Source organism: Mesoplodon bidens, assembly GCF_964165515.1.
Source record: "Mesoplodon bidens genome assembly, chromosome: 7".
In the NCBI taxonomy this organism is placed as follows: Eukaryota; Metazoa; Chordata; class Mammalia; order Artiodactyla; family Ziphiidae; genus Mesoplodon; species Mesoplodon bidens.
In genome coordinates, this window is record NC_138164.1 from 69,549,715 (window position 1) to 69,570,264 (window position 20,550).

General features: G+C 35.1%; 1 protein-coding gene across 5 annotated transcripts in view; it reads right to left on the reverse strand.

Moving 5' to 3' along the window:
* DLG2 (discs large MAGUK scaffold protein 2) overlaps window positions 1–20,550 on the reverse strand; it is a 1,231,136-nt gene that overhangs the window by 19,921 nt on the left and 1,190,665 nt on the right. For 4 of the 5 annotated variants that reach the window (XM_081239496.1, XM_081239495.1, XM_081239497.1 and 1 more), the window contains one exon: window positions 6,359–6,458. In XM_081239496.1, coding sequence (XP_081095622.1) covers window positions 6,359–6,458 — 100 coding nt within the window. Of the gene's footprint in view, window positions 1–6,358; window positions 6,459–8,347; window positions 8,401–20,550 lie in introns of those variants that run through there. The other variant, XM_081239498.1, reaches the window with a different exon arrangement.

A 20,550-nucleotide genomic window follows, 5' to 3' on the forward strand; every position in this document is an offset into this window, starting at 1 on the left:
AGCGGATGATGAATGAACTAAAGAATATTCCTCTGTAATTCCTCATATTTCTATCCTGGAGAAAGAAATATCTTTTTTTCCCCTCTAAGCTATGACAAAGGTTCTTCTTACTTTTGTTCATTTGTAAAGAAAACAATCTGAATGGCTAACCTTCTGTACCCTCAGATGAGACCCAAGCCAATATAATTAGACTCCACATTTTCTCTAGTAATATCCTAGAGTCCAGTTCCAACTCTTCTCTCTTTTCATAGATAATTCAAACTGTTTGCAAGTGTTTCCTTTATTCACTCAATAAACATTTATGTGTACTTACTATTTGAGGGTGAAAAGAATTATTGAGTTCATCTTGGAGCATTGCAATCAAAAACCTGTCAAACAGCTGAGAGCCTTGGTGCAATTTTTATAACTTAATGATTCTGGGAAGAACATTCCCATCTCTGAAGGAGAAGAGAGGGGCTTCTGAAATACTCTAAAAAAAGATTTCTGAAGGAAAAGGTAGTTCCTATATACTTTCCATAAAAGGAATTGAAAGAACAAGATTTGATGTTTTCCCTTTCTCTACCTGTATCTACAGGATGGAAGCACAACACTTAAAAATTGAAAACTGATGCCAAAGAAATTAGGGCCAAGGGTCTCCGTGAAACCCAACAAATAAGTTATATTTTCCTTATACTAAATTGAGGGTACTTCAGGCACAGGGAAGATAATCTTTGGTCACTTCTTAACCAGCCAGGTTCCTTTGTTTTAAAACCAAATGAAGAGATGGGGGAGGCAAATATTTTCCCAACTTGGGATAATCATAAAAGTATAAAAGTAGGAAGAATGTACAAATGTTAAAGATCACGTTAAGAACAAGAATGCTTTAATTCCTTTCATCAGCAGGACTTGTCATTCTGTTGAGGAAGGAAATGAGGGGGTTCTAATATTATTTGGTTGATCAAAGGCATCTCATTACAACTCTTCTTCATTTCGTTCTGTGGTGTGTTTCATCTTCCTCCTCCATCTGTCATCTTTCCTCTTTTGTGCTTTTTTTTTCTATTTTTCTACCAATCTGATTATCCAAAGCCTTTCTCAAGACCCAGATTGAATTTGTCCACTTCAAGAACACTATTTGACATTCCACCTCAAAAAAGGCATGGTTTTGTAAATTACCATGCTGTAATGGAAAAAAACAAAAATAAAAGCTATTCTATTCTTCTATTCTTGTTTTCAATTAATACAAGCAAAAAGACAAAAAACAAAACAAAACAAAACAAAAAACCCAAAACAGAAACCTCCAACCAATTTCTATCTTGGTAGCTGAGGGTCATATGTATTGCGCCTGTAATTTTCTAATCTCCTCAGCAATTGCTTTTTGAGTAACCCGTTTCACTAAGACGTATAAATAAATATTACAGAAATTGCAAGGATCCCAGTAATAACATGTACCTATTTTAGTCACCAAAAACCTGTATGTGGTAAGAAACCACAAGAACAGATAAAAAGGATGTGCTTGGCATTTGGTGAATATTTTTATATCACTAAGCAAATGGCTTGAGGTGACCAAACACCAGAAATAAGTTGTAAATAGTTACCTACCTTTTCAGTTAAGCTTTCTGATCCAAGATTTGTTCACTTTTAAACAAAATGTGAGCTCCTTCAACATTAGAGGATGAAACTTTTTCATCTCTTCCCAACCATCAAAATTTAAAGTTAGATAAAACATAGTATCTACCTCAAAATATTAATCAAGGAGAGAAGAGATATATAAGGCTCATGCTCCATTTAAAAGGAACACTGTAATTTATCAGGAATTCTCTTGTAAAGGGGAGCCAGGAACAGAAAGGAAAAGGCAAAATGAGAAGGAAAATAAAACCATGACGACTTTTCAACCTTCCTGCAGGGAGTTTAAATTATTTTGGAGGGCAGAATGTCAGAATCCACCAAGTTGAACTTTACCTCCACCTTCTCTAGGAAAATTGCATCATCAGGCCACAGCCAACTGAGGTTGGAGTCGTTTATTAGCAAGACTGCTACCTCTCGCACAAACCACATGAGTCCACCCACGGCCCTAGTGTCTTTGGTATCTTCCCACATCAGATGATGATTTCATTTCAAGCCATTTGCTTTGGATGAGGATGATAAAGGGCAGCAATTGAAAAACAACGACAGCAAAAATCTGAAATGCACACCACAGGCAAAGGGGCAATTGCAAAGAAAAGAATCACAAACCAAAGCAATAACTTACGGTAGCTACTTTCGCTATCGCTGGCATTAGAAGAAGCATGTTCTGCAAGAACAGCACAGCAAATTAAGGAGATACCAAGCATTGGAGAGCAGCCAGAACTTAAAGGAATACCATGCAAGGCTACTAGAAATGTGTGCGAAAGGCAAGTAAGAGGCCGTAGAGGAGACGCATTAAGAAAACTCAGAGAAGATGAAGATGAAAACTTTATCTCTGTTTTCCAGGAAGCTACTACTTGATTGTTGTATCTTCTTTTTTAGCAAACAGTAAACTATGTTTAATTATAAAAAATGCATAATGTCCATCTAAGCACTTTTCTTTTTATGAATACTTTGACCCATTCATGTTGCTCTGATTTTCCAGATTCTTGCTACAAAGGTCAATGTCTCTCAACTGGATGTTCTTGACTATAAATTCAAGAGATTCTGGTATGCAGGGACTGTTTTCTTGCAGGCTTTTTGTTGCTCTATTTTGCCTTTAGGTATTTTGCAGGAATATTGCATTTCAAATTGCCAACTGATCCCTGGAATCCCTTGAATTTTATTTTTATTTAAATACTTCCTAAACTAATTCACAAGATGAAAGGGACTGTTGAAGCACCTTCCTGCTTCTGTGAGTGTGTAGGAAATCTTGGAGGAAGAAATGAGTCACTGAAAAATGTTTTATGAGTCAGTTCAATATTTCCTTATTTTTATTTTAAGATTCTTGCTTGGATAGCTATTAGGTTCTGGAGGAATGGAACAGGCAGAAGATAAACAGTCTGATACTAAGCACAGGTTCTGGCACGAAGTATGTTTTTAATTCATGTTGAATGACTGCACAAGTATAGGGTGATATTTCATAAAAACACAGTTTAACTAGCATAACAGGGACGTATTGGTTATGTGCCAGAATTAGGGCTTTATTTCCAAAATCACTTCCTTTCATCTGTACTATTTATTAAGCTATAGAAGATAAATTCATCAACTTACTAACTTCTTTGTATATCAGGCTAATTGAATGAAGAATATGTGACTATTTGATTTCTGAAGCTCATTAGCAATGAATTCAGCTTTTTAAAAAGTGACAACTGTTGTACATCTTTAGAAAAAAGGAAAAGAATATAGAACGTTATTCTCTAACAGTTAAAAAAAGTGCTTTAAAATGTATTTGCTATTATAGATTCTTGGATGGATTAGTTTTCATTTTTTAGCTTTATTAAGATATAACTGACAAATAAAATTGTAATATATTTTAAAGTGTACTGTGTGATGATGTGATACATGTGAACATTGTGAAAGGACTCCCACAGTTGTGTTAGTTAACACATCCTAGATGGGTTAATTTCAGAGCATGAAACTAATGGAAATCAAAGCATGGGTTAAATTCACCCAAATCATTCCTCTTTGTGTGGGTGTTTGACCAGAACTGCATTACTAATTTAGGTACATATGTTACAAGTGCAAAGAGGCACTAGGGAAAGAAGTGTGGATGGATTAGTGCATATTTGTTTTTTGTTACTGAAAAGAAAGTCTAAGTACACACCCAACAATGGCATATCTTCACGTGTGATTATCACAAGTACCTTGACTTGAAGATGACAGGTTTTTGTTTTGTTTTCGATTTTTACTTTTAAAATAATTTAGAATGAAGCTACACTATAGAAATTTAGAACCATGCAGTGTTTTATTTAACGACCAATCTCTCTTAACATCAAGATACTGTTTAACAGAATTTTTCCATTTTGTAGGTAAAAAGAAATAAAAAATATGTTCCAGCTAAAGTCCAAATTATGGCTACCAGTAGTGTTAACTGGCAAATAACTTTACCTAGTGAAATCTGTTCAATTTTTAAAGAGTAAACAAACCTTTGGATTTAAAAGGGCATCATTCTAGATATAAAAAGGCATAACATATTTTTGACTCTCCAATAGCAACTACTTTTTAGTGATGTTCATATTAATAATATATTAAAATGCTCCCCACCCCCACTGAAAATTTAAGAAATTCTCTCGGGTGGTACTTGATGCTATCCAGATACTGTTGAAATCAATATTTGAATTTCAGCCACCAATTCAAGAAAAATTTCATGACATGTTCCATACAGAGACTCAAAGATAAAGTTTTCATCTTTAAGGAGATCAGTAGTTACTCTTGATCAGATTTTGTTTTCTAAACATACATATCTAAAAAAAAAAAAAAGAGTCCAAATTAACAATTTGAAGGATGACGGGTATCATTACGCAGGGTTATATAACCAGCTCTTGAAAACAAAGTCCAGCTCAATGTTATTTTGTTTTATAGAAACGAAATGAACAGCTTCTAAAAATATTGCCCACAGCTGTTAAATTAAAACAAAAGAAAACAAACAAAAATGAACATGTGATACAGCTGCAAAAGACACAAAACTGTTCTTAGTTCATTGATGCCTAGACAATGGAGTTAATATTAAAGAAAGAAAAATTATAGTATATTAATACACAGAATTATTATTTTTTATTAGTGCAATGGGACACAGAGTAAAGGCATTAATAACTAGAAAATTTTAAAGTTTAATATATTTTTCTTTCCACTCTAAACCGTAAAATGAAGATCTGGTTATGCAATGCAGCTAATAAATCACTGATAGAAAAACATATTAATACATATCTAAAACTTTATCATACAAACACTTCAAGCAGGATCACCGCAAGTCAGAAAAAAAAATCAGTCAAAGTTAATAGCAAAGAATTATTCATGGAAGATCAAATAGCTTAATATTTACTTTTTGAGAATGCATGTTCCTTTTGACTATAACACAGCTCCTTTACCAATAGCAAAGTACAACCCAATTATGGAATTTGGCAAGGTCATTAAGTATGTCTGGGGGAAAAGCCAGAAGAAAGAATATAAAATACATTTCTGCTTTCCTGTTCTAGAGCATTTAACTCGCCCTTTCTTTCAACATGGCTTCTTGCTCCCTGGGAGGTATCAGGCGGCAGAGCAAGGGATGCCACGGCGGCATCAAGACCATGCTGGTCACAGCACGCGGTCAGAAAGGGAAGGTGTGAACTGCAACGTAAGTTACAGTGCCTGAGACACTTTGCTTTTAAATGCTGACATGCAGAACAAAACGGCTGAAAATTGCTTTGTAGGAGCATTCACAGCTAGGTAACAAATAAAACTCGTATCTTGTGCATGCTAGGAGTGAAAGGCCCTCGAGAAAAGGAACAAAAGCGAAACTCAAAAGGAAAGAAAAAGAAAAGAAAAGTTACAGTGACCATTCCTGGGAACTTACTCAGAGTCTTTGTTCCATAACCGTCGTCACCTAATCCGGGGATGTCCTGCATGGAAGTCCCCAGAGAGAGCAATGAGAGAGGGAGAACAGCCACGGAAGAGGAAGGAAGAAGTCAGTGGAGTTGAAATGGATACTACCATGACAGACCGTGTTGCCTGAGCAATCTGGATCCCATGCTCTCTTCTTCTGAAACAACTTTCACCCCAAACTCCCTGGACTGAGACTCAAGGATTCGTAAAGCAACTCGAAAGGTTTAAGCAGAAGATTGTTATGAAAAAGAGAAAGGGTCAGCAGATGTCATTTTTGCCCACTGTCAGTATTGCCACAGCAACGTACCACTGAGAGCGATGATCCCCTCCAAGTTTCATGGCCAATTCTTAGTCTGAGCATCCACCCAATACAAGCTCACTTCTCAGTAAGGAAGTGCTTAATATTTGTTGGGAGGGAAAGAGTGAACAAATGCTAGTAATCAATAAAGGGAATTTAATCACTCCCAGTTAGCTAGCATTCCAAAACAATATACATGGCAATGGAATCTAATATTTCTGTCCAGAAAAGAATTTGTCTCGAGCCCTCGGAGAGTTGCATGATAGAAAACGCAAACCAGACCCAGTCCTGGTCACAGATAAATGCTGTTTGGAAGCAAAGTCCCTGCTTCCTTAGGTCCCTCTCCAATGCGTTCTGCAAAGAAGAGCTCCATCCAGGGAAGGATCCAGACTGCAGCCAAACACTGGTCACAGTAGTAAGCCCTGACCTGCCTGCCTGCCATGTTTGTTTGCCTAGGCGTGTGGCGTGGGGGAGCCTACATCATGCGTGTTGCCCGTGAAGGATTTTTTTCTCTTGTGTTGCAGGTGACATTCTCTTCGAGAAGCTACTTACGTTCAGGATCACTGGTTTCCTGCTCACTCTGCTCCTTGTTCTTGTAGAATGGGAATTTTCGTGAAAAGATGAAGCTCTTTTTACGCTTGTCATTGAATGACTGTGAAGGAGAAAAGGCATGGGGCAAAAACAGGGGACGTCTAATTGTTGTCACACTCATGCTGACAAAACAACTAGTTTGTAAAAGCAGAGAGAGCTGTAGTGACGCAAGTGGATAGTCTAAAGGGGTGTGGGAGGGTCCCTAAAGGCAGAGTGTAGTTTCCAGGAGTGTAAATTCTGAAAAATGACACCTTGGAAAAACTGTCTCCTAATTAAAAGGCAGGTAAATGACGATGGGGGAAATGAATATTAAATTGGAAGTAGAAGACCCTCTGTCTGGCTCTGTAACTTGCTAGTTCATCACCTTAGACAGGTAACTGAATCTCTTTGAACCTCAGTATCTACTTCATTTGCATACTGAGGATCATGACAGCAGCTCTTAGGTTGTGAGACTCATGTAAGGCAGTATAAAGTGCTATACAAATGTTATATTTATAATCATCATTATCATCAGGTAGAAAAGACTTTACTACAGATGCTAGACACATCAGTGTCTAGATGTCTTTTTAAATAACTGGAATTTGAGTTACTTCAGCTTGAATTTAATTAAAACCTCAGAGATGTGTGTGGATTTATGATATATGATTATTTAGTTCCCACACAGATATATGATAATTACAGTATTATATTTTCATTCAAAAGAGATTTTAAAGATAATTGAGCTCCAAGCCCTCACTTGTAGACAGGGGGCCAGAGGCACAGAGAGGCTGAGTCCCTTGCCAATATCACAGAGCTAGCTGGTGACAGTCAAGACACCATCAACCAAAATCTATTAAAATTACTGCTAAAGAGGTATTAACTTGATATTCACTCAAGCAAGGGAGATATAACGGCCATTTATCTATATTCTGATATGACAAGAAATAATGGAAGAAGCGCTGTCCTTAAAAATGTAAACCACTCCATTAGCTTAAATGAGGTGGAATTTAAAATAATACAGATAGACATAACAGAATACCTGTATCAGAACTTATTCATTTAAGTGAATATCAGATGTTTGCCTAAAAGACTTCTTAAGAAAATTTCATTTATTCCCACTGTTGCTGTTATGTAAATGCTATCTGGGGTTCTTCTTTGGGAAACGTGTTCTTAATCATTTTATAGGCTATAAGCCATGCAAGTCTTGGTAATTTCATATTGACATATCATTTTAAAAACGTGTTTTGCCAGCTTATTTGACTGACTTGGCTGTGAGGGTCTCTCTCCAAGAAACAAGATTTGTTACCACACAGGTATTAGTGTGACAAAGACTGAAGGTAATTTGACAAGGGGTATTCTAAAACGGTTTTAGCAATGACAGCTGATAGGAATAAATGCAGAGATAGCAAGGTGACTACTTGGAAAAAACAGCACTTGTTTGGATATTTTGGCCCATTGGCGGGAATCAGTTATGTGCTCTTATGAATTTGATGCTTGACGAAATGGTATAAATAACTTATTTTCTTTGTATACTCATGCACTCCTATGTCTAATATCCATTTTGGTAGTCATGCTCATTTAGGAAATATTAAAGTATTAAAATGTTGGCGCTGTCACTCAGTAATTCATTACTTTTTTAGTTACTAGGAAATTTCACCAAAGTCAGTTGAGCTTAATTTTATGTACTATTAAGAAGGCTTTAAGAAAACCAATAAATCAAATATTTAATAAATCCTGAAATTAGGCGACACATTTTGTACTTCATATTCAAGAACTAGAAACACATTCTCAGGGAAAAAAAGAAGTATCACTTCAGAATTTATTACTCTGCTGACAGCACTTGTGTTCAATATAGTTTTATCATAATTTGTAATTGAGGGATTGGTGTCCAAAGACAAGGCTGGGAACTACCCCCCAAATTTTCCCAGTTAAAAAATGGTAAGTCCTTAAAGGAACATTAAATATTCTTGCATCACTCCAGTTTCATGCCACTTTTACATTTCAAGCATATTTAACTTCAGTAACTGAAAATAAAAGAAAAAAAATATCATGTAAGAATTAATGACACGTGATATTGCAAGATATGTTAGACATTTAACTCCAACGTTATGGATGGCTTGTCATGCAAAAAAAAAAAACACTTACATATTTTCATGCAAATACAAAACAATGCCAGGAGGAATAAAGCCTGGGGTTAAAATGTAGACATGAATGCACAATGTGGAGGTCTTTGAGAGCCATATGGGGCCGCATGCAAACCACATCGTTTAAATTGTCTCTTGGGGTCAAAGGAAAATGAAAATGTGTTGTTTGTGATTCATTCTTTTATCTTTTCAAAGCAAGGACTGTAATGTGTTAACATTTCCCAAGTATGAAAATGTTGTGTATCATGAGTCATCTGATTGGGACATCATAATATTTAGCACCACACTTTTTAAAAGAACAGAAAATGCATAATAATTCCTCAAAAATAAAATTATCTAACATATCAGTCTATTACCGAAAGCCACTTTGTACTGGAGTTAAAGAAAAGGTAATGGAATCATTCATTGGTGGTCACATTGCCTTACATTTATGGACACAAAACCAAATCACAACTTCCCTTCACACGCACAGATTTAAAAGTCACACATTTAAGGTCTTAGTTAAACATTTCAACTAGAAGAGGTTATATGTGGTTTATGGTGCTCTAATCTATTCTTTATTTTGTTAGACATGTATAATACCATTATATAAGCTTTTGTTTTCATTGCTGTTATTTTTTTCTTTTAATTTAGAAAAGAAAAATCTGTTACACGAGTGTTAGGTGAGAATAATAAATCAGCACTTTTACTATTCATGGAACACATCGTTCTAAAGCAACTGAAGGCTAACCTACAGCTCTATTAATCATACTTGACCAGTGCTATTTTCCTCTACATTACAGTATCTTAAATTCCAATCCATTGTCTTCATGGCAGAAAACTTCTTTGAGCAGAGATTTTGAAAATACCAATCACATGTGGCAAGTGGAAAGCTGGCATATCTAAGAATTCCATTGTGGAATTTGACCTGGATTATTGAGTTCTTATGAACAAAAATGGTAAAAAGACAACAAGTAACATTTGCTGAGCACTTATTATGTGCCAGGCTTGGTTCTAAAGGCTCTGCATATGCGAATCTCCACACTAACTTCATGAGGTTGGTACCATCATTATTCTCACATTACAGATGAGGAAACTAAAGTTTACAAATCTTCTGTTACTTGCCCAGAGTCACACAGTTGGTGAGCAGTAAAGTTAGAATCTGAATTTGCAAATATTCCTGGCTGCAAATATTGCTGTTCTTAGAGCAAGAAAAGTTTCTGTAACTCAAGCCTGTTTCAAGTTTATATTTAAAATCATTAGCATCTGACTTTCTTAAGTGACACTGTAATCTGTCTTCTTTCCCACAGCTTCACTGCTTGGCAATTATTTATTTAAGCCATCAGATGCTATTGGCTTCAACAATATTTTTGTGGGATATCCTGCTACAATTTTTTGAGACCCTTTCATGTTTCTGAGGGTTCTATTCTATTGTACTTGTTTAAAAATAATGTACAAAAATAAAGTAAAAAAATTTCAGTGGGACAGTTTATGAATGGCTTTTAAAAGGTAAGTGCCCATGAGGGGCAAATTTATAGACAAAGTAGATTAGTGGTTGGTTGGGGCTGAGTGAGGGTAGGGGGTACAGAGAATGGGAAGTGACAGCTAATGCGTATAGTGTTAGTATTAGGAGAGATGAAAATGTTCTAAAATTAGATTGTGGTGATGGTTGCATAACCCTATGAATATACTAAACAACAGTGAATTGGACACTTTTAAGTCTGTGAATTGTATACTATGTGAATTTTATCTCAATAAGGTCTTAAAAAATGAAAAAAAACCCTCTCCCTAACCTCTACACTATGGGATGAAAGCAAACAATCACAGCATGTTTTAAATTTTACTTGGTGTAAATATATTTTATCTTTAATTGAATGAGAGGAAACCTCCCTCCACAACCCTTGCAATCAATCAGATACACATGCCTTGTTTATCTGATTCTGTTGTGTCTCTGTTAAATGAATACCTTTCATGTTGTGACAGACATCAGAACACTCATTCCAGGAGTCAGCATATTATTGTCACTTAGAAGTTGCCAAGTTGTTAGGTCAAATGGCACAAAATTGTGCAGCCTGACCCCAGAATGTAATGGCATTGGTGAACTGGTTTAAGGTAAAATACACGCTTCATGAAGAAAAGAAACAAAACAAAAAACTCAAATTGCTCCTTCTCCCACCCAAATCCCATGTTTTTAAAGACACGAGTGAATCTTGATGTGTTTTTATCCTTTTCGTTCAGAAAACTTTAAAACGAGGGGCATTTTAAAGTTTTTCTTCTTCGTGTTCTATTTTTTCAAGCTTCAAATGTTTCATAGTTCTAAAAAGCCACATTCAAGATATGAATGTTCTCTGGGCAGAATTTGATTTAAATGTATACTGAGCTCATATACACCTTTTTCTGTGACCTCTTTGATCTCTTATAAATGTTCCTTTCCTCTTCATTCTTGTCTCTCCTCCTCTAAAATAATTGTGTTCCCTTTGGAAGGTTGTTATTATAAGTTTGGGCCACCACTTTGTATTATGCACATCATGTTTTCATACAGAAAAAAAGAGAAGTTTTAAACAAGAGAGGTCCAAAAACAAGTAACAATGAAACAAAGAGGTTGTTAAAGGAAAGACAAGAGTTGGCCTGAAATATGTCTGTTTTAGAAACGTGTCTGAATGCATGTGTGTCTGTAACAGTGTCCCAGGGTTCTGTTTGCAAGGCTAATGAATTAATGCATCTAGGCACTGAGCATCAATGGCTGGTAACATCATACACACAAAAAGACAATCAGATGAATGTGCTTCCTGATGGGAAAACAAAATATTACCACAAAGTAGTTCTGTAAACCTCTACTCTCAAAAGAAAAGGAAAGAAAACCCTCCCTTGCCAATGAGTCTGAATCTAACCAAACCTCTAGATCCAACTACCAGTTTACAGAAATAAAGAGGACAGAGAAACCTGCTAAATTATACTACAAAGAAAATCTGGAGCAAACTCTATAAGACAAATGACCTGGTTTCTTAAATATAAAAATGGAAACAAAAACAAAAAAAATGGGGAAAACATATAAATCAGAAGAGAACTAAGAGGGATCAACCAATTGCAATAGATTTCACTTCTGGTTCAAGCAAAGAAATTGTATAATAAAGAAACAAAAAAGCATTTATGATACTTATGAGTCAATTTAAGACCTGAAATAGATAGAATATTAATCCAATAATTATTAATTTTTAAGTGTGATAAATGGCATTGTGGTCATGCCATATTTAAGTAGTTACAGTTGAAATGATATAACGCATTGAATTTGCTTCAAAAAAATATGGGAGAAACATAGTACTCTGACTACTTACCCTCAGAATATATTCTAAAGATAGAATTGTAAAGAAATTTTGAACTTCACTTAGGAGGCTTATTGTCGGTTGAATTCTGAAACTATTTGGTGTGTGAGTAAAGAGCAAGTGAGTAAAACACACCGATGTTGTGAAACAAGGTTATCCTTGTGAAAGAAGGGTAAGGTACAATCATGGAATGAAGTAAGGAGAGGAAAAATCTTATGATGGTAAAGAGTAATTAGAAGCATCTGTTATAAATTTATGATTTTTCTAAACAAATTTATTTTTCTTTTCTCTGCCCATTAAAGGAGGCTAGATGTAATGATATCCCAGAAGCAAAAAGCACACCTGGTGCTCAGATTTTGTTTTCTAAATACCATTTCCTACAAAAAAGAGCTAGGATTTGTTTTCTTTTTGAGAAATGGCTGATTCCATGAGCAGGTAAAGTAAAAGGTAAGTCTGAAACATTCTGTTGGACTGGAAAGTAAAAAGTACTAAACATAAACACAAAAATAACACAAAATTTAGAAAACCTAGAACTAAGGATGGCATGTCAAAAGGACACCAAAGCCAGTTTAAAAGGGATCACAACAGCCAAATCTAGACAAGTTGAATACTAAAATGAATAATGACAGAAATGGAGTATAACACATTGAATTAAAAAAGAAAATTGTAAGTCCATAAAGTCTACCCAAAATACCTAAATTAAATAATTAATAATGGGGAAAAAGAGAAAGTTCTCTTATGTAGAATGCTAATAACTATAGAAGAAATAATAAAGTTAGGAAATCACCATTTTTTGACTACCATAATAATAATTAATTCAGGCAAGAATCATCAGTGGTTACTAAAACTATTGATTAAAAATTTGTTGGTGAACAGGATACATTATCTTCTTTTTCTTTCATTTCTAATTTTATTGATTTGAGTCCTCTCCCTCTTTTTCTTGATGGGTCTGGCTAAAGGTTTATCAATTTCGTTTATCTTCTCAAAGAACCAGCTTTTAGTTTTACTGATCTTTGCTATTGTTTTCTTAGTTTCTATTTCATTTATTTCTGCTCTGATCTTTATGATTTCTTTCCTTCTACTAACTTTGGGTTTTGTTTGTTTTTCTTTCTCTAGTTCCTTTAGGTGTAAGGTTAGATAGTTTATTTGAGATTTCTCTTGTTTCTTGAGGTAGGATTGTATTGCTATAAACTTTCCTCTTAGAACTGCTTTTGCTGCATCCCATAGGTTTTGGGTCATCGTGTTTTTGTTGTCATTTGTCTCTATGTATTTTTTGATTGCCTCTTTGATTTCTTCAGTGATGTCTTGGTTATTTAGTAACATATTGTTTAGCCTCCATGTGTTTGTGTTTTTTATGTTTTTTTCCCTGTAATTTATTTCTAATCTCATAGCGTTGTGGTCAGAAAAGATGCTTGATATGATTTCAACTTTCTTAAATTTACCAAGGCTTGATTTGTGACCCAAGATATGATCTATCCTGGAGAATGTTCTGTGTGCATTTGAGAAGAAAGTGTAATCTGTTGTTTTTGGATGGAATGTCCTATAAATCTCAATTAAATCTATCTGGTCTATTGTGTCATCTAAAGCTTGTGTCTCCTTATTAATTTTTTGTCTGGATGATCTGTCCATTGGTGTAAGTGAGGTGTTAAAGTCCCCTACTATTATTGTGTTACTGTTGATTTCTTCTTTTATAGCTATTAGCATTTGCCTTATGTACTGAGCTGTTCCTATGTTGGGTGCATATGTATTTGTAACTGTTATATCTTCTTCTTGGATTGAACCCTTGATCATTACGTAGTGTCCTTCCTTGGCTCTTGTAACATTCTTTATTTTTATTTTTATTTTATTTTATTTTATTTTTTTGTGGTACACGGGCCTCTCACTGCTGTGGCCTCTCCCATTGTGGAGCACAGGCTCCAGACGCGCAGGCTCAGTGGTCATGGCTCACGGGCCCAGCCGCTCCACGGCATGTGGGATCTTCCCAGACTGGGGCACAAACCCATATCCCCTGCATCAGCAGGCGGACTCTCAACCACTGTGCCACCAGGGAAGCCCCATTCTTTGTTTTAAAGTCTATTTTACCTGATACGAGTATTGCTACTCCAGCTTTCTTTTGATTTCCATTTGCATAGAAAACCTTTTTCCATTCCCTCACTTTCAGTCTGTATGTGTCCCTATGTCTGAAGTGGGTCTCTTGTAGACAGCATATATATGGGTCTTGTTTTCGTATCCATTCAATGAGCCTGTGACTTTTGGTTGGAGCATTAAATCCATTCACATTTAAGGTAATTATTGATATGTATGTTCCTATTAGCATTTTCTTAATTGTTTTGGGTTTGTTTTTGTAGGTCCTTTCCTTCTCTTGTGTTTCTCACTTGGAGAAGTTCCTTTAGCATTTGTTGTAGAGCTCGTTTGATGGTGCTGAATTCTCTTAGCTTTTGCTTGTCTGTAAAGCTTTTGATTTCTCCATCGAATCTGAATGAGATCCTTGCTGGATAGAGTAATCTTGGTTGTAGGTTCTTCCCTTTCATCACTTTAAATATATCGTGACACTCCCTTCTGGCTTGTAGAGTTTCTGTTGAGAAATCAGCTGTTAATAACCCTATGGGAGTTCCCTTGTATGTTATCTGTTGTTTTTCCCTTGCTGTTTTTAATAATTTTTCGTCTTTAATTTTTGTCAGTTTGACTACTATGTGTCTCGGCATGTTTCTCCTTGGGTTTATCCTGCCTGGGGCTCTCTGTGCTTCCTGGACTTGGCTGGCTATTTCCTTTCCCACGTTAGGGAAGTTTTCGACTATAATCTCTTCAAATATTTTCTCAGTTCCTTTCTCTCTCTCTTCACCTTCTGGGACCCCTATAATGTGAATGTGGGTGTCTTTAATGCTGTCCCAGAGATCCCTTAGGCTGTCTTCATTTCTCTTCATTCTTTTTTCTTTGTTCTATTCCGCGGCAGTGAACTCCACCATTCTGTCTTCCAGGTCACTTATCCGTTCTTCTGCCTCAGTTATTCTGCTATTGATTCCTTCTAGTGTATTTTTCAATTCAGTTATTGTATTGTTCATCTCTGTTTGTTTGTTCTTTAATTTTTCTAGGTCTTTGTTAAACATTTCTTGCATCTTCTTGATCTTTGCCTCCATTCTTTTTCCGAGGTCCTGGATCATCTTCACTATCATTATTCTGAATTCTTTTTCTGAAAGGTTGCCTATCTCCACTTCATTTAGTTGTTTTTCTGGGGTTTTATCTTGTTCCTTTATCTGGTACATAGTCCTCTGCCTTTTCATTTTTGTCTATCTTTCTGTGAATGTGGTTTTCATTCCACAGGCTGCAGGACTGCAGTTCTTCTTGCTTCTGATGTATGCCCTCTCGGGATACTTATCTTCTAACAGATTAATCATTAAAAAGGTGGGTAGGAGCTTCCCTGGTGGTGCAGTGGTTAAGAATCCGCCTGTCAATGCAGGGGACACGGGTTCAAGCCCTGGTCCAGGAAGATCCCACATGTCACGGAGCAACTAAGTCCATGTGCCACAACTACCAAGCCTGCGTGCTACAACTATCAAAGCCTGTGCACCTAGAGCCTGTGCTCTGCAACAAGAGAAGCCACTGCAATGAGAAGCCTGTGCACTGCAATGAGGAGTAGCCCCCGCCCACTGCAGCTGCAGAAAGCTCGCGTGCAGCAAAGAAGACCCAACACAGCCAAAAAATAATAAATAAATAAATAAATAAATAAATAAATAAATAAATAAATGTGGGTAAAAGTGCCTTTATGGTGGAGTAATCTGGCAGATACCACCTTAACCAAGTGATCAAACAGCATCACAATATAGTGGGATACCCTGATACCATGTGCCTCCTGATGGAAAGCACTGAGAAGTATACAGTATCACTGATATAATATCCTTGCCAAAAATGCATTAGATGAAGCTAACCATGAAGAGATAATCAGCAAATTAAAATGAAGAAACATCCTCTTAATCCTCTTATGTCACTGTCATAAAAAACAGAAAAGGCTAAAGAACCATTCTAGATTAAAGGAGGTTAAGGAAATAGGACAAATGAATTGCAGTGTGTGATCCTGGATTGAATTCTGGATTAGAACAACAACAACAACAGGCCATAATTTCTACAATGTCCTCTCGAAATAGTTCAGGGGAGATTATCTATCTATCTATAAATATCTCATATATTTGAGAATATACAAAACAAGATTGACCATGAGTTGGTAATTGTTGAAGCTAATAGGTACAGAGGTTCATAATTCTATTCTTTCTACATTTTTGTAAGCTTGAAAATTTTCATAATAATGAACTTCGTCTCTTAACTTATACCATACACCAAAATTTTCTAGAGATAGATTGCAGACCTAATTCTAAAAGCTTGAAGTATACAATTTCTAGAAGAAAACAGAATATACTTGTAATCTGAGGAAGGCAAAGATTTTGTGGATAAAACATAAAAGCACTAATGGTAAATTTTAAAAAATGGTAAACTGGATTTCATCATTAAAAACTTTTGCTTTTCAAAAGAGGTCATTAAGAAAATAAAAAACCAAGCCACAAACTGGGAAACAATGTTTAAAATACATACATCTGATAAAGGATTTTTATTCAGAATATTTAAAAACTCCTACAACTGAACAATAAAAAGCAAAAACATACAATATAAAATGGGCAAAAGACTCAACTGGATATTTAACATAAGATATGCAAATGGTCAGTAAGCATGTGAAAAACATCATTAATCATCAGAGAAATTAAAGCCAAAGCAAGATACCACTCCATACCCACTAGAGTGGCTGAAAATAAAAAGACTGACAATATTAGGTGTTGGTAAGGATGTGAAGCAATTGGAACTCTCATATAAATTGTTAGTGGGAATGCAAAATGGTATAGCCACTTTGAAAACACTTTGACAGTTTCTTGTAAAGTTTGTCATACAGCTAACCTATGATTCAGCAATTTACCCTTAGATGTTTACTCAAGAGAAAAACATGTCCACAAAAAGGTGTGTATAAGAATGTTCATAATTCCCCAAATGGGAATTCTAATGTCCATCAACAGGTAAATTGATAAACTGTGATATATTGATACACACAATATATTGCTATTGCTACTCAGCAAAAAAAGGATTGAACTACCAATATAAGCAACAACATGGATGAATCTCAAAAGCATTATAAAGTCACAGAAGGCAGACACAAAAGAGTATGTATGTATGATTCCAATTATAAGAAGTTCTAGAACAGGCAAAACTAAGATATGGTGGTAGAAATCAAATTTGTGGTTGAAAAGTGAGAAACTGTGTCTTTATCATGGTTAGAACCACAACACTTCCCCAAAATATATTTCTAGCCTAGGCTACTCTCCTAAATATATATAGGTATATCTTCTTTTTTTTTTTAATTGAAGTATAGTTGACTTATAGGTATATATTCTATATCTTGACTTGGGTGCTGGTTATAGAAACCCTTCCCCCTTTGTCCATCTCATGAACACTGACTCATTTTTAAGGTTATATGCTCAGATGTTCTACCCAAGGCTGTCACAGTGAATCTACTCATTTTTACATAGCTATCTCCTACTACATTGTGATCTCAGAGCAGGCACCACATCCCTTTCATTTCTGTATCTAGGATTTAGAGCAGGTAGGTACTCAAATATTCGTCAAATGAACGCATGAACTGAAGTGCTAAGGGATGATTCCCACTGGGAATATGGGGAGAAACTTTTGGCAAAAAAGGAGAAGAAAAAGAAGGAAGAGAAGGAATATAACAAACATTTGGAGAAAAGGGGGAGAAGTAATGGAAGAAAAAAAACCATGGCCAAATGAATAATGGTTTTTTTTAAAATTGCATTTCTTGGCAGTTATCTCTCAGAATTTGTTTTTCTCATAATTCTATGCTCAATGATCTGATCTAGTTGCTGTTTATTATTAGTAATAAAAATGTGCTGGCTCAGCTATTTGCTTGTTTAATCTCTGAGCCTCAGTTCTGAATATTTAAATGTGATAATGTATAAAAAGCTATTATCATAGTGCCTGACATTTATTAAAGCTCAATAAATAGGAGCCAATTATTTTAATGGTGACATATCATTAGAGAGTATTTGGAAGCATCAGCTTTAATGAATGCTTAACAATGGAATGAAATTAGAAATGTATAATGAAAAAGAAGTTTAGAAAATCCCCAAATATGTGGACATTAAAAAAAAACGAAAACACTATCCTAACTAACCAATGGGTCAAAGAAGAAATTATAAGGAAACTAGAAAAGACTTTGATATGAATGAGAATAAAGACACAGATACTAAAACTTATGGCAGCTAAAGCAATATTTAGAGGAAAACTTATAGCTATAATATTAAATATTATAGCTATAATATTAAAAAAAGATCTCAAATCAAAAGTCTAACCTTCCACCTTAAGGCACTGGAAAAAAGACCAAGCTAAGCCTAAAGCAAGCAGAAAAAGGCAAATAATAAAGATTAGAGCAGAAATTAATGAACTATAGAGAAGAGAAAAACAACAGAGAGAAATCAACAAAACCAAAAGTTAGTTCTTTGAAAAGATTAACAAATTGATAACTGTTAGACTGGCTAAGAGAAAAAGAGGGAAGACTCATTACTAAAATAAGGAATAAAAGAGGAGATGTCATTACTTACCCTACAGAAATAAAAAGAATTATAAAGAAATACTATGATCAGTTGTATACCAGTAAATTAGACAATTTAGATGGACAAATGAAATGAACAAGTTCCTAGAAAGACACAAATTACCAAAAGTGACTCAAGAAGAAAAATAACTCTGAACAGATTTATAACAAATAAAGAGATTAAATTAGTAATTTGAAAAACTAGCCACAAAGAAAAGCCCAGGCCTAGCTGGCTTCACTGGTGAATTCTACTAAACATTTAAAAAAGAATAAATATCAATTCTTCTCAAACTTCCAAAAGACAGAACTCATTCTATACGGCACCATTACCAGACACCAAAATTAGAAAATATATCACAATAAATAAAAACTACAAACCAATACATCTTATAAGCATAATAACAACTTAATATTTCATCAAATGGATTTACCACAATTGGCTTAAACATTCCTGTATTATTGGATACTTCTGTAGTTTCCCATTTTTAAGTACTCTATGTTGCAATGAAAATAACATTTTTTGTATTTCAAATTATTTCCTTGGGATAGATTTCTAGAAGTTGAATTATTGAGTTAAAAATTATGGATGGCTAAAAAAATGACACGTGCCAAACTACTTTCAAAATGATCTGTACTAACTGACATCTCCTCTAGCAACCATTTATTCTTAATTTATAATTGGTCCCTATGACGTGTCCTGTCTGCTTTTTTTTCTCCCCTTCTAACACCCCCTACACAATCCTAATTACCCCATTGCAATGTAAGGCTTCTATGAGAAAGGAACATTTTAAGTCTGTTAGCCAAGGGCAAGATTTATTTAATCAAGTTGAAAGAAAACACTGATACATCCCACAACTGGGAAATTAAGCTCTGTTTTATTTATTATCAAATTCTCTGCTTGAAGAGTAACTTTTCTAAGAGAAATTATTTGTCACAGAGTGTAAACTTTACATTAAAATCTGAAGCTACCAGACAATAAAAATTACTATGAAAATAATATATTTACAATTCAGGGCATCATACCCAGAGGCATACTGAAATAACTGGTCAGACTATTATTCTTGAGTAGTTCATGAGTATTGTACCAGTACTACTACAATCAAATGAAAAGTAAGACTTTGATCTATTACTGTAGACAGTATTCTCTAAATGACCTGAAGACTCTTTCAAACTTGCTTCTGATTTTTTTTTTTTTTTTTTTTTGCGAGGTTGGGGTAAGGAGGTTATCATTCTGGATACAGAGCTCTGGTGCTAGTTTTAGTTATTTGCTAAGATTCAAAGTATTCCAGCATGGATGTGGACATGACCTCAAATTGGGAGAATCAAAGTATCAGAGAATCAAACATCAGAGACAGTGCTGTTGCACTGAGTTGTCTACAACGGAGCTTCTTCCACAGTCCATCCCATCTTGCAAACTTGAAACTTTGTGTGGTCACTGGGCCATAGCTACAGTTGTTGGAAAAAGTAAAAATGGCTTTCTTCAAGTTCATTGTAGCTGATGGAACCTTCATGCTGCTGTTAGTTAGGGGGTCACTCATTCATTTATTTATTCACTTTATTTATTAATACATTTCTGATTTTCACTATTCACTTTATTCATTAATACATTTATTTAGTGAATGGCTATCACGTCCTTTTATGTGCCAAGCCCTCTGCTGAGCCCTTAGCAATTTGGTCTTCACTTAAATAGATATTGATATTTGTGACTAGTGCAAAGGATGATAACATTCAGTAATGCATTCTGACAATGTGGCATTTTCTTTGTCAATTCATGCATCAGTTTGTGTAGTAGACTCCACAGGAAATTGCCAAGCTATGTGATTCTGATTAGTTGCTTCAGAATTCTAGAGTTGTCCAGCATTTTGGCATTAAGCCACACAATACTAATGGCTTATGCAACAACCCACAGGATCTGAAACCAAAGCAAAACTAAGCAAAAAACCCCCCAAACTTGCATTTCCAACTTTACTCATTTTCAAGATGTTCTCATCAGTGGGACACATTGGAATGATTTTTAAATCTCATGTGTTAGACAGAAAAATGGGGATCAGAATAGTTGAATGGATCAGATGTTGGTCACAC